We start from the raw sequence: 14705 nt of genomic DNA, 5'->3' as shown, positions 1-14705 counted from the left end.
TATAAAAGAATTAGCACAGATTTGTAACAGCAGCAAGAAAGAACCAGACTGAGCAACCTTTACAGGGGGTTCATATCCAACCACAGCATCAAGCCCTGAGGCACAAGGAACCTCTTTACCTCTTCAGGGGCTGTTGGAGGCAGAATGTGAATCTTTCCATTGCTCAGAAAAGCCTGTAAGTGATTTGGGATTCAATAATTTCTTGTTTGACCTCTAGCTCTGTGATAAAATGAGCTCTAGAGTCTGACAGACATGAAGAACCTGAAGCTGTGAGTCAAATGACCCCAAATCTGGGATCCTAAAGCAAGTTTGTCAGCCCCCTGGCACATCAGATATCCAGAGAATCCCTATGAAAACACGGATCTTTGAGCACTGAGTTGATCTGACTGAGATCAATTGAACTGATCTCAACTGTGTTCATTTCCCAAGAAGTTCTCCTACAGCTTTAAGGAGAGGCAGTATCACCAGAGCTCCAGGAGCAGGTGGGCATGTCTGCCTCAGGGCAGTTGCCATGCTCTTGGCAGGGGACTGCAGAATTTTATATCAGTGGAATGAATGCACACAGAACATTTCCATCTTCCCTAATGCACCCTCCACATGCCCTCCCACCTTCTCTCTATCTCCAGCTTCTCCTTTCTGTGATCATCATTTCACAGCCAATAATTTCTTTTGTCCTTTTCTCCTACACTCCACTGCCCCTACTCTCTCCCTGTGCATTCCCTTCCCCCTGCCCTAAGTTTCTCCACATTTCTCCATTGATTTCTGTGTCTCAGTGCACCAATAGTGTCACACTTGTACACTGGACTGAAAGCCAAAATAGAAGCAATCAACAATGCAGCAGCCCGTGCTTACTTTTACATCTGATATTCCACACAGTTCAGCAATGCTGGACCAGGAGGGCTCTCCTGGCACCTGTAAAATGTTTAAAGCAGTCATAATTCAAATGCACATTACTTAGAAGATTAGAGACTGTAACCAACTGCTTTTCATGTTAACCTTGTGCTGGCTACGGCAGCAAACAGCTGTCACAGTGGGAATGTTGAATTCAGTACTTAAGAGGGACAGTTCAGTGCAAAAAGCAGCAGAACCAAGGGGTACCTCAGAGTGGAGCAGAACTCAGATATCCCTATTTATTATTATGTGCATATTCAGAAGCACTGATAAAAAAGAGTTTAATGAAGAGGGGATTTTATTTGGGGAGGGTGGGTTGCAAAGGATAAGTCACAACACAGTCTGTTTATTTGGAATTCCATGATTAACCATGAAGGACTGATAGTCCATAGAATCAATCATGGAATGGTTTGGCTTAGAAGGGACCTTAAAGCTCATCCAGTTCCACCCCTGCCATGGGCAGGGACACCTTCCACTGTCCCAGGCTGCTCCAAGCCCTGTCCAGCCTGGCCTTGGACACTGCCAGGGATCCAGGGGCAGCCACAGCTGCTCTGGGCACCCTGTGCCAGGGCCTCCCCACCCTGCCAGGGAAGGATTTCTTCTCAATATCCCATCTAAACCTCTCCTCTTTCGGTTTAAAGCCATTCCCCATTGTTCTATCACTACATGCCCATGGAAACCCCATAATGATGAAAAGAAAAGTAGTTTAAGCAATCCCAAACCAAAGATAATGACTCAGAACATCCTCATCCCTGTGTCCACCACTTCATGGCATTCCTCAGCTGAGATGAAACACTAACAGCATAAAAACAGTCTGAAAATACCTTAGGAGAAAGCAGCTGAAGAGGAAAGTACTTCTGGGGTGTCCTCTGAGAAGCACAAGAAAGAATAAGCACATTCTCTCCAGGGAAAAGGAAAATGCTGAAGGATATTGCCAAGTTATGCTGGCATTACATAAGCTAATTCCAAAACCACCTTTTTGAACTGTATTAGTCTGTGTTGTCCTTTAAAAGAGAGGCATTCATTTATAATCCAGAGAGAATTTCAACCCCCAAATCTAAAAAAACCCTGAAGATTGGGTTTTTTAGAACAGCCAAAGTTCTAATAGTTTCTGTGTGTAAACATCCGAAACGATTCCATCTTAAAAGCAGGGTAAAAATGAATTAAGTCTGCTGAATCTTTTTAAAAAGCAGAAAGATAAGGCCAAATCTTTGAGGAGACATGGCTCATAAATCCCTGCCTTGGCACAGAACTGTAGGAAGATGGATTAATTCCATGAACAGCACAAAGGAACAGAAGGAGAATAAAAGAGGTAAAGAAGGCGAAGGAAACTGCAAAGACAAAAGGCCCTTGTTTAAATTCCTCACATCCATGAGCAAGCAGTGCATGACAGTTTGTCAAGAAGTGTGAGAAACTCACTCTAAAGACGAGTCATGCATGGACTTCTGCCTTCTCCAGGTGATAATGGATAATCATTTTGTATTTTTCATCTATTTCAAAGGGCTCCCACATCAGATGGGCAGGTGCTCAGCAGGAGCTCCTTCACCACCAATTAACTCTTGGGTTCAGACTCAACACAAGCCCTTCAGTTCTTTTAACACAGGTTTCTCAGCCCAGTGCCTGGCAGGAGACTCCCACTGATCACATTCCAGCCACTGCTCCATGGGACTGACATGGGCAGGCAAAGGATCAGGAGGCTCAGGACAACACCAGGAGCCACATGGGGCTGGACACCCAGAGCATGGAAAAAACCACCTTAAAAATTTACACAACCACCAGCTCTGGAGGGGCTGAAGTGCCTCAACTGCTCAGTGGCACTTAATTAAAGTATTTAAATCACTTTGCTAATTAGGAACTGCACTCTGGTCCAGGTTGGTGGCTGGGGATACCCAACCACTCTTGAGTCCAACTGCAGCACAGATTAGGTTCATTATTCAGCAACAGGCTCTCAATCAGAGCCAAAACTCCTCAAAACATGGACTAAGTCAAGGAGAGGGGCCCAGGAATCAGTGCTCAGAACAGCTCAGGGAGTGCTGGATTAATCTAATTACACTGCTGATGCTTTTTGCTGGCAAGCTATTTAGCAAATACACAGCAATGATAAAAGAATTGCCTCATGCTGCTACTGCAGAAGTTAATTAAGATTTGTTTGGTGGAACAAAAGACAAATCAGGGTTGGGGAAAAAATCAACATAATTTTCAGTGTTTCAGACAGCTGGAGAGAGTGTGTTTTAAAATGGATTAAATGTAATTATCCTTGTTATTTTTTCCTCTGTTGATGCTGAAAATGACAAGATTATAAACTGTAGGACAACATGCAAAACATTGTTTTGGAGCCAATTGTTCTCTTTTTCTTTAAAGCATGTAATAACCCACAGTTTTGCCTCACCATGAAGCAGCCAAAGTGTGGAAGCACCACCTGAAAAGCAGATCAAGACTGAAAGAAGTGAGAGACATATCCTTGTGTTCCAGGTTGGCCAGAGATTAATCCAAAATGGATTAAACAGTGCATCCCCTCACTGGTTTGGAAACAGGAGTGCACCAGCAAGTCTCTAGGTTTAGTTGGAATCCAGCTTAGAATCATGGAATGGTTTGGGTTGGAAGGGAACTTAAAGCTCATCCCATTCCATCCCCCTGCCATGGGCAGAGACACCTTCCACTAGACCAGGTTGCTCCTAGAATTCCTTCCCAATATCCCATCCATCCCTGCCCTCTGGCACTGGGAAGCCATTCCCTGTGTCCTGTCCCTCCATCCCTTGTCCCAAGTCCCTCTCCAGCTCTCCTGGAGCCCCTTCAGGCACTGGATGCTGCTCTAAAGTTTCCCCAGAGCCTTCTCCTCTCCAGATGAAATTCTTCACCCTCTTTCAGTCCCCAAATCCTGGAGTTTGATTTGGAGGACTGACATCTCATGATGACTTCAAATCACAGTTTGGACTCCAGCATTCCTGAATATTTGGCTGGAAGAGAGACACACACTCCTCTTCTTCTACCAGAGCAACAGCTTCTGCAGCAAAGCACTCGTGGCTGCCTGAGTCACTGTATTCCTGCCCACAAAGAGATGGTCAGAGTCTCATCTTTATATGTTTCAAGTATTTTTAGGGACAACTGATAGAAATGTGCAGAGCAAAACCACATCTTTTTGTCACCAGCTTTTATACTCTTTAATTCTGCACTAGGCTGAAGCATTGTTCCCTGCTTATCCTAGGAAACCATATGGGTAGAGTCCCAGGAGTCTCACAGAAAGAAGGAGAAAAAAAGAAAAATAAAGTGTGCTCTCCATATTCTAAGCACGGCACAGCTGTGAGTGACAAAGGCTTTTTCTTTGTCTTATTATCTTTTAACAAAAATCCACTGAAGAGCTGAGCACCAACTCATTAACAAAGTTCTGCACATGAATTCATAAACAGTTTTGGGTAGCTCTGGTCAAAGCATTTCTCCTTTGGCTGTGAAGCCTCAGTGGCATTTGAACAGAAGGAATAAATCAGATTTTAGGCTTCACTTCAAGATTATGATTTACTTGAAGACTTTTTTTTGGGGGGGGCAAGGATATGGTGAAGAACTGGAACAGAGAGCTAGAACTGACTTCAGATATAAGGTGAAAAAACTTCTACAGAGACAGTGCTTGTGAAAAGGGGGCCTGATGGGAAACTGGTTCACAGGGATTACCAAGTTGCCAAGTGCCCACATTAGCTTTGAAAAGATATTTTATCCCTCAAGCAAATAATGCAGCAAAATATTTGAGACTTCTCAACAGCATGGCTTTCCCTGTGTCCAAAAGGTGGTGGTGGAATGAAGAAGCATTGATTATCAGTGGGTTAATTGGCTGCTCTGGTGAGGCCACAGCTCAAGTGCTGTGTCCAGGTCTGGGCCCCTCACAACAGAAAGGACATTGAGGAGCTGGGGAGTGGGTCCAGGGAAGGGAACAGAGTTGGGCAAGGGGCTGGAGCACCACAAGGGTCTGGAGAACTCCTGAGGGAACTGGGAAAGGGGCTCAGCCTGGAGAGAAGGAGGCTCAGGAGGGACCTTTTGACTCTCCACAACTCCCTGAAAGGAAGGGGCAGCCAGGAGGTGGTCGGGCTCTGCTCCCAGGGAACAGCGACAGGACAAAAGGGAACGGCCTCAGGCTGTGCTGGGGAGGGTCAGGTTGGACATCATGGAATTTCCTCATGGAAAGGGTGATTAAACACTGCAAGGGGCTGACCAGGGAGTGGTAGAGTCCCCATCCCTGGAGGTGTCCAAGGAAAGCCTGGATGTGGCACTCAGTGCTCTGGGCTGGGTGACAAGGTGGGGATGGGTCCTAGGTTGGACTCGATGGTCTCAGAGGTCTTTCCCAAGCCCATGGATGCTGTGATTCTGTAACTCCAGGTGTAGCACACCCAGCAGCATTAAGATCCCAGGGGAGATGGTTCACTCCAACATGTTTTCAATGAAGAACAGAAGATAGAGTGGGTAATGACTGAGAAGGATGACAATAAAACAAGAAGCTACTGGAAGATGAAGGAGAGGCTGGCTGAAAGCACTGCCCAAAGAAAAGTCTGGAGCAAGACAGGATATAGATGCAGATTATTCATGAGGAGAATCACACTGAACTGATAAAACTCAGCAAGCCAAGAGAAGGCAGAATTCTGCCAAACAAAACTGAAGTCTGTGAGGGGAAAATCCCAGCACATCTGATCTCCTCATTGATGCTCTTTGCTGTTTCCATTGATGTTTTGAGGAGACTGAAGAGTCTTGTGCTGAGAAACCCTTATACATCAGCAGATAATAAAAGTAAGCACAGGCATTGTAGGTAGCAAAAGGAAAATCAGAAATTCTGAAAACATTCTTCATGAACAAAACCCAGCAGCTGAAAATGAGTCGGGGGGGCAGGGGGGGGCAGAGACTGGTGAGAGGCATCACTACACTCATTAACTTAATTAACTGAGAAAATGCAGCTGCGCTTTCGTGCTTGGCCAGGAGCAGCCACAGTCACTGGCCTGTCCCTCACCTGCCAGTCACTCAGCCAACTCCTGATGTGCTGCTTTGGAAAAAGGCATTTAAACATTTTCTGTTGGAAGGCCAAGACCTGCAGGCTGTACAGTCCTGCTGAGTATTTCCAAACTGTCTTTCTTACCTCGAACATCTCCTGCTCTGCCCGTCGATGCTCATCCAGGAGCTGCTCCATGTAGGTCAGATTTCGGAATTTTTCTAGGTAAGTACTGTACTGCTTCTGCAGCTGCTCCTCAATCTTCTCATACTCATCCATGAAAGCAGGGCTGGGGAGAGCAAGCACAAACTACTCAGTGAAATCTGCCCAGGGCAGCTGTGACTGCCCCATCCCTGGAAGTGCTCAAGGCCAGGTTTTATGGGGCTTGCAGCTACCTGGGATATTGGGAGATGTCCCATGGCAGGGATGAGATGAGCATTCAGGTCCCTTCCAACCCAAGCCATTCTGTGATTCTAGGAGTCTATAAACGCTGCTCTGTATATAGAGAATTCTGAAATGCAATTTTGGTTTTGCAGCTGCCTTTCCATGTCTGCTAAACCAGCCTGAAAAACCTCTTGTTGTTAAGGTTTCACACTGCTTCAGAGAATAAAAGCTCAAGACAAAGCCCCTCACTAAACAATCCTGGAAATGACATAAAGCCAAGAGAAGGTTTTTGTGTACAACTCCCTTTTCCTTTCACACAGGCACAAAGGCAGCATTTTGGCCCCCTTAGAAGGCAATATGAAAATAATTATCCTGCTGTTCCACAACTGCACAAAGTTAGTGTGTAGCATGGCTGGTAAATCATCTACCTTGCTGGGGACTTACTTGCTACAAAAGTGTGCTGAGTCATTACAGGTTTAATTAGACTGTGATGAAGTGATGATGTCATTACACCAGAGAGCTGACTGATGCACCCAAAAAATCACTGCTGCTGCTCAGTGCTTCACACCCACCCAATCCACTTCCCACAGAGTGGGACTGATCAAAACGTGGATGGAAATCCAGGTCATTCCTTCCACCACTCCCTTGTCTAATACTTCCTCTTTTGTTTTTTTAATATGAGGTCAGACTGCAGATTGTATAAACCTGCAGGTTAATTAAGGGCCAGAAATCAACCCAAACTGTGAACCTGAACACTGTGATACCTCCAGTATCTGAAGGGGTTTACAAGGAAGGAAAGGGACTCATCATCAGGAACTGCAGTGATAGGACAAAGAGCAATGGGTTCAAACTGAAAGAAGAGAGATTTAGAGTGGTTATTGGGAAGAAATTCTGTGAGGGTGGTGAGGCCCTGGCACAGGGTGCCCAGAGCAGCTGTGGCTGCCCCTGGATCCCTGGAAGTGTCCAGGGCTGGGTTGGATGGGGCTTGGAGCAGCCTGGGACAGTGGAAGGTGTCCCTGCCCATGGCAGGGGTGGAACTGGATGAGCTTTAAGTTCCTGTCCCACCCAAACCAGTCTGGGATTCCATGATTCTACATATTTTCTGCCAGGCTGTACCACTGCCCTGAGGATCTGATCCTAACAAGGGCTGCAGAATGAAGTTTTTTAATTGGTGGTTAACACCAGAAGCCTCTGGGAACAAAGGGACTGTTTGCAGCAGTCCCATCCCTTCTGTTCACACTCTTTCCTGCAGTAGATAATCAGTTCATGATCTTTACCGAACACTTTGGAGAGTCTGCAGCCTCTTCTGGCTTCTTTCCAGTTCCAGTTTTCGTTTTTCAATCTTGGCTTCAAAATTTGCTTCATCCAAGGCTACACTATTCAACATGTCTTTAGTCTTTTGCACTTCCTCCTGAAACAGAAGGATGGTGAACCATGGCTGGCATTGGAATAATTAAATTTATCTTTCAGATGCTGAACATTGTTCTGGATGAACTCATCTGTGTTTACTCAAAGTGGCAATGGAAATTCAAAAGTTCTTTGTGGCCAGGATAATGAACTAACTGGACATTTACAAATGTAAATTTTTTTTTTTTTTGCCAACATTCTTAATGAAGGAAAAAACCCCACAGCTGTAACTTTAGTTTTCCTTCTCACTGAAAAAGCAGTAGAAGACAGGAAGAAGCCTATCATATGGTGTCATTAAGGTCGTTTCCAGCCTTAAAAATGCCATGATTCTCTCTGAATAAACGCAGATGAGAAATCCATTTGTTTCTTGGTACTATTTTAGGGAATTTTAAGCTTCTATCATTTTTCTTTTCTCTTCAAGATACAAGTCAGTTTTGTAAAGAACTTCCTGTATCTGAGTATCCTCATCCTATTCTAAGTTTTGCTTTATCCATTTATTTTCAAAATCTGGGAAGCATCTTGAACATTTCAACATGTGCCACAGGAACCAGGAGGGGAAGTGGGAATATTCCAGTTGATTCCAATGAGCTGAGTACATCCAGGCTCAAGAAACCACGAGCATCTTTTGAGGGAGAGAGGGAGAGGGAGGACTTCACTGCTGGAATTCCAGCACAGTGTTGGTGCTGCACAGCTCCAACAGGTCATTCCATGAACTGGGCCAGGATTAATTAGCTGAGTGTGTGGCACTGCTGTCTGCCAGGAAGCCAATCCCTCTCTACCATGCAGCTGTCAGTGCATCAGAACTACGGCTGGAGTAAGAAATGCACATTAACAACATTTAGTATTCACACAGGCTGTGAGCAGGAGTAAAACACAAGGGAAGATTGCCTGGAATATCTATTGATTACCCATTGGCTGTTTAAAGCTGTGACTCCACTCCTTGTAATTACACCCTTGGACTGGATGAGTTTGCAGTTCAATAACTGATAGTAATCACGGCTGTAATTAACCTCCCTCCTCACACAGTGCAGCTGAAGGGTCAGAAATTCAGGAACCCGAGCACTGGAGCAAGAACAGTGCTGGCAAGTGCATGACAGACAAAAAAGTCCTTCAAACCAAGAAGCACAGGGATGCCCTGGCAGGACACTCATCAGCCAGTGCCAGCTCAGCTGTCCTGCTTCCAGAGCCCAGAGGCTTCCCAACTCCAGAGGCACCAGCACTTTTTGAGTTACCCAGGTCACTCCTTGCAGCCCTGACTGCAGAGTTCCCAGGGCTCAGACAAGGTAGGGGGGTGTGGATTTCTGTGCAATTTTGGGCAATTTTTATCCCTCCTGTAGAGCTTTTGGGGTGGAGCTCCTAACAGGGGCACGGAATATGACTGCAATGTGTTTTCTCCCAAGAGAGGGGCAAAGTGCAGCTCTTAGATGCATCAATGACAGCTACAGGTGATGCCTTTAGCACTCTTTACCCCATGCTGTTGATAAAAAGAGCTGATTTCTTCCTGCAGCAGAGAAATTATAATTTTACAATCAAATAAACAACATTTTGCTTACCATAACGCTGTTAATGGCAATTTTCATCACCTTCTCAGCCTCATTTATCTCCAAAGGTCTGGCAATAGCTTCTGTCCTTGCTTCCTATGAAATAAAATGAACCAATATATTTCAACACTACACGAAGGAGCTAATTTATGCAGAACTGAGGGTGATCAAACAACAATGATGGGATCATCTGCATAATAAATGGGGTATGATTTAGTGTTTATTCACCAAGGCTGAGACAATTTAGAGAACAGGAGATGATGAAAAAGTTAAGTGAGTTGAGATTAGCAAGGAGGGAGGAGTCAAGGCTGTGTCTGACTGCAGGTACTCTTGAAGGCAGACTTTTGGCAACTGCTCTGGTTTTACAGGCAGAACAAGGTACAGAAGATTCCATCACCTGTACAACACAACCCATGAAAACACCAGTGCAGGTAGAGGAGCACAGTGTCCCAAAAGTGTGGAGCAGCAAGGACTGTGAAGCCACCAAACTGTGCCAGGCTGGTGGACACTGAGCACTGACCCTGCCAGAGCTCCAGGAGCCTTTGGACAATGCTCTCAGGCACAGGGTGGGATTGTGGGGTGTCCTGTGCAAGGCCAGGAGCTGGACTGAGTTATCCCTGTGGGTCCTTCCCACTCAGGATATTCCCTGATTCCATGTGCCTCCCATGCCCATGTGAAAATTGCATGCTGCAGATATGGGCATCTCTGCTTCTGCTACCAAGTGGGTCAGACTCCTCAAATCCCCCGCAGTGATCCTTGTTTGGATCCCAAAGGATTAAAAAAACCTCCCCTCTCAGCAGTTTTGGGGACAAAAGGGCTTGGGTGTGCACTTGTCTAATTGATGCCTTAAACACTGACCTGGTCATTACATAAAAACTTCTGATTACTTGCTTGGCACTGGAAGGGAAGAGAGGGAATTTTGCAGCTCCATGTCCCTAACACAATCTTACATTGGCAAAGCATTTGGTAACCAGTGGATAAAGATGGAGAAAGCATCTCTCTCTAGAAAATATCTGATTAAGAACCTAAAAATGCTTTGTATACTTTGCCACAGGCTGTACCCAGCTCAGTACAGGAGGCATTCTGGAAGCAGATCCAGTAACTTTGGTAAAATGCCATGCCAGACTCTCCAGATTGCACAGCTCAGCTCGAGCAGAGTCTGCTCCCTTGCCACCAACTCCAGACCAGGGAATTGCAGGGTGAACCCAAGCTGGGAGCTCATCCAGCAAAAAAATAAAAGCAGCTTTTTGTGCTGAGCTTATTCCTCTGCTGGATCAGGTCTCTGAGCAATCCCAGCACATGCTCCACAAAGGCTCATTTTCCTGGCATGAGAAAAGAAGGAGAACAAACATTCTGTTGAGGAGTGACAGGAGTTACACCTGTTGGTGGCAGTGGCTGCTCACACTGCCTGAAGTGCTCGTGAACATCCCTCTGTCCACAAAGAATAACAAACTCCAAAGCAGAAAGTTAATTTGGGCAAAAATATGATAGAAAACATCTGTGCAATACAAATTCCCAAATAATTTCATAGGTAGATGTTTTTGGAGGAGGGTGGGGAACAATAATGTAGCTCAGTTGCTATTCTGGGAACATTTAGCATTTCAGAAGCTCAGCAAAATCCCTGTTTATTTGTGAGGCCTTGGCCAGGACCAGCCTGGTGCAGACACTGCCCTGCCAACTGCACTTGGTTCAGAGGGTCTGTGCCACAGGGCCAACAGACTTCAAACAAAATAGCAGAGCAAAGGGAATTATTGTCCTTTCCACTTGCAAAAGAGATCAAAGAACAGCAAGGACTGTAGTCTTTAATCATAAACAACTCCCTCACCAACTCCCCTCCAGCAGCCTGGTGGAACACCCCAGAACATGCACAGGGCACTGCAATGGGGCAGGGCAAGGAACTGATGGGTTTGGAGAAACTTCTGAGGAGCTGCCCTTTTAAGTGGAATAATTTATACAAGTTTAATGTCTTTCCTTCTTCTGTCTTCCCTCTAACAGCCCTGAGTTTCATGTACACACCACAGTCGTCCACAGAAATCCACATCATTTTCTATAGCAAGGTTCAGTCCTACAGCCACATGTTCCTGGAAAAATCTGTCAGGGAAATGCAGAGCAGTGGGAAGGCTGGAATTTGTATTTTCAGGCTGTGGAATCAGGGTTAAACTGGAAAAGGAGAAGGTCAGGGCAATTAAACCCTCACACCCCAAGAGATGGAGAGGAGAATCCTCTGTACACACAGCTCATCCCTAAAACTCTGCCTTGGAATGTGCATTTTCCACTTCACTGTTACAACAGCACCACTAACCCAACTTTGACTCTCTGGAGTAATAAGTCTAAGTGGAAAAGATATTAAATATTATGGAAAATTAGTAATATATAATGGAAATAGAATAGAAACATAAATATATTTTGAGTCTATCAAAAGCACTGACATATTTTTTTGTGGATGTCTGTCACAGCTTCCCTGGTCCAGTCACTGGGCCATTTCTTGCTACCCTATGAACACTCTCAGAGAGGAAACTTTTCTTTTTAATATCTCTTCCCAAGAAGGACCCTTTGCAAATGCACCCACCACTTCCCTGACTGGGAATCTCCCCCCATAAACTTCATTCTCAGTTAACAATGAAGAGCCACTATTGCAAAACCCATTCTACAAATATGTCCAGGGAAGCATTTTCAGCTGGTAATGGATTTCCATTTCTGCAGACCAAAAGCTGATAAAGCAGCTTCCAGTGTGCCTGATGTATGGAAAAATGGATGCACTCCTCCTCCAAACTGCAGGAAGGAACCAAGGCAAGTAATTAGGCATGACCAGCACACAAGTTACTGCTGATAAATGCAGTGTAATAACATGTACTGATGTGCTCAAGGTCTAGCAGAGGTTTCTGAACACCTTTTTTGTGGTAAGGAACAGAAATTAAAGCTTTTTTCCTAACACACTGGCCTTGCTGTGGCTGCCCCATCCCTGGAAGTGCCCAAGGCCAGGCTGGACTGAGCTTGGAGCAACCTGGGATAGTGGAAGTGTTCCCTGCCCAAGGCAGGGGTGGAACCGGGTGATCTTTAAGGTCCTCCCAACTCAAATCATTCCATGATTCTTTTTTTTGAGTTTTTCACTGCAGGTTAAATCTTTGTTTTCCAGGGGTTCTAAGCCTGATGCACACAGAAATGTGTGCACTCCTCACTGCCACTTTAGCCTCAATCCAGGCAGCACCACATCCCCTGCTCCCTGCTAACAGGGCCTTGGCAATTCCAGCTGTCCATGCAGGCCACAAAGCTCTCTTTTAGGAGTTTATTATTCAGGGAGTTTACTCACACACGCTGGGATCACATTTGGCCAATCCAGGGGATGGGTGACTTGGCACTGATGTATAGGAACAGGAAGGCACATGAGGGACATGAATCCTTCTGAAGGAATGTGACCCTTCCCAACAGCCCATTTTCCCCCTCAAGACATTAAAGTCAAGGTCATGGAGAATTTTTCTACTTCCAGACTATGCTGCTTATTTTCATGCTCATCTCAGCAGTCTCCAAAGGGTATCCACAAAGACACTTCCCTACTCAGCAATGCAGAGCCTCAATCAGTGCCCCAAACCCTCAGCTATCCCTACATGTAAAACACGTCACAAGGAGGTCTGGAAGAGAGAAGCAACTGGAAAACATCATTTTTCAACGGATCAAAAAGAATCAGAAGTAATCTGCATGTGGTTCTGTTGAGACAGGAAAGAGAACTTTAAAGCTTTCTGACAGGGATGAATTTACACTGCTCTGTTCCCAGGTCCATCCATCTTCTGGCTCTGGAGTTGATGCCACTGATTCACCCTCAGCTCACAGACCCCAGGATGTGCCTCCTGCGATCTTCCTACACCCTCAGAATCCTCACCTTTCATTTCTTTGTGTCAGGTTTGAGGACAGACTGCATTGGTAAAGCTTGGATTAGTCCCCAGCACTACAGGGTGTCACTTCCTGGGTCCTTGGCCAGGAGGTGGCCTGGGATGTCTCCTCCAGAATGTGGGAAGATGACAAGGAACTTCTTGTTCCAGAGCAAAAGCTAAGCCTGTGAGTGAAATTCCAAATAGTCAGCTAGAAATGGCCTTGGGCAGCATGGGCATTGCTGGTTGGTTTTCAAAGGAAGAAAGGGCAGGGTTGGAAGAGACCTTAAAGCTCAGCTCATTCCAACTCCCTGCCATGGGCAGGGACACCTTCCACTGGACATAACTGGTCCCCAGAATGCCAGGAGAAATGTGCCAACCACTACTTTATAGCTGATGCCATTTCTTCAAGCTAAATACTCCTGGGAGGGTCATACAAAATAATTTCTTACTTAAAATACATGCACACAACTGCAGTTGTGGTTAAATATTCAGGGCAGTATTGATTCAACACTGTATCACAGCTGCACGGGTTAATTTTGGCTTCCCAATTTGCAATAAGCCCTCTTCCTCAAAATTGATGGGTTAGGTTTGGGTGAGAAGCAGGACTGCTCAAAAAAAGTGAAGCAAACCAAGTAATTCTCCAGAGTTGTGGCAATTTCAAGTTATAAATTTCCACTAGAAGTTCTATGTGTGGCAGTTCTGTAACCAAAGCCCAGGAAATGAGAGAAATTCATTTATCAGCCTCCCCCAGGCAGTGTCTCGTATCCAGAAGTAACATTTGGCAGACGGAAAAATGCTTCCAACATTCCCAATAAAATGATTTTTTGCAGTTAAGTTTCAAGGAGCAGGGAATGATGCAGCCATCTCTGAAATCACATCTCCCTCCCCCCTCGAGCAGCAGTGGCAGGAGGGTGAAGGAAGGGAGGAAAGGCTCTTTAATCCAAAAGCTGGGAATAAAGAGATCCAAGTGAAATGTCCTTAGTGGCAAGGCTTTGTGCTGGAACTGCCTCAGTTCCACAGCTGGGTCTAAATGCCTTTGGCTCTCTGAAGAGTTTAATTCCAGCCTTTCCCAGCTGAATTTGGTAATGAGATTCTCAGTGACTCCCATCACTTTGGGAACAAGCTGGTGCTGTGGACATCCATAACAATAACAGGGAGCAGTGCCCTGTACTTACTCCAAAATTTATCCTCCACAGAGTGGCAAACACTTCATGGGCCTGTTTAAAGCTTTAATCTACCACATTCAGCATTTCCTTTATTTACAGGAGCAGATACAGGGAATAAACACTTTGTTCAAGGGCACAGATAGGGTAAGTGCCAAGAGGAGCATTAGAAGACAAACCCACTGCATTGTCCATCTTCAGCACAAGCTAAAAGCCTTTAAAAATAGATTATTTTCATTTTTCTCCAGTTTTACAGGGCTTACAGCTAATTAAGGGTAAATAAAATGAAAACAACCCTGAGAAGGTCAGAAATCTTTCTGCCTGCCACCAGCACAGAGGCAGTTTTCTTCTGGAATATTTTTTTGCTTCATTATCTTCCTGTGTCCAATTAATTCAGCAAGTCTCAGCAGAGCAGCTTCCAGACAGGCTCCTGCTAATGTGGCCCAGGACCTCTGGCAGAAGCAGAGTGAGAGGCACTCAGAGT

General features: G+C 45.3%; 1 protein-coding gene across 3 annotated transcripts in view; it reads right to left on the bottom strand.

Annotated features, from left to right (window-relative positions):
• The window catches only part of CLUAP1 (clusterin associated protein 1), a 58334-nt gene that overhangs the window by 32043 nt on the left and 11586 nt on the right, over nucleotides 1-14705 (bottom strand). For all 3 annotated transcript variants that reach the window (XM_069029994.1, XM_069029995.1, XM_069029996.1), the window contains exons 6-8: nucleotides 9202-9285; nucleotides 7519-7652; nucleotides 6005-6146 (exon numbers count right to left, since the gene is read on the bottom strand). In XM_069029994.1, the coding sequence (XP_068886095.1) occupies nucleotides 6005-6146; nucleotides 7519-7652; nucleotides 9202-9285 (360 nt within the window). The remainder of the gene's footprint in view (nucleotides 1-6004; nucleotides 6147-7518; nucleotides 7653-9201; nucleotides 9286-14705) is intronic.

The sequence above is a fragment of the Aphelocoma coerulescens genome, chromosome 14, assembly GCF_041296385.1.
Source record: "Aphelocoma coerulescens isolate FSJ_1873_10779 chromosome 14, UR_Acoe_1.0, whole genome shotgun sequence".
Lineage (NCBI taxonomy): Eukaryota > Metazoa > Chordata > Aves > Passeriformes > Corvidae > Aphelocoma > Aphelocoma coerulescens.
This window is presented reverse-complemented; position numbering and strand designations above follow the sequence as displayed.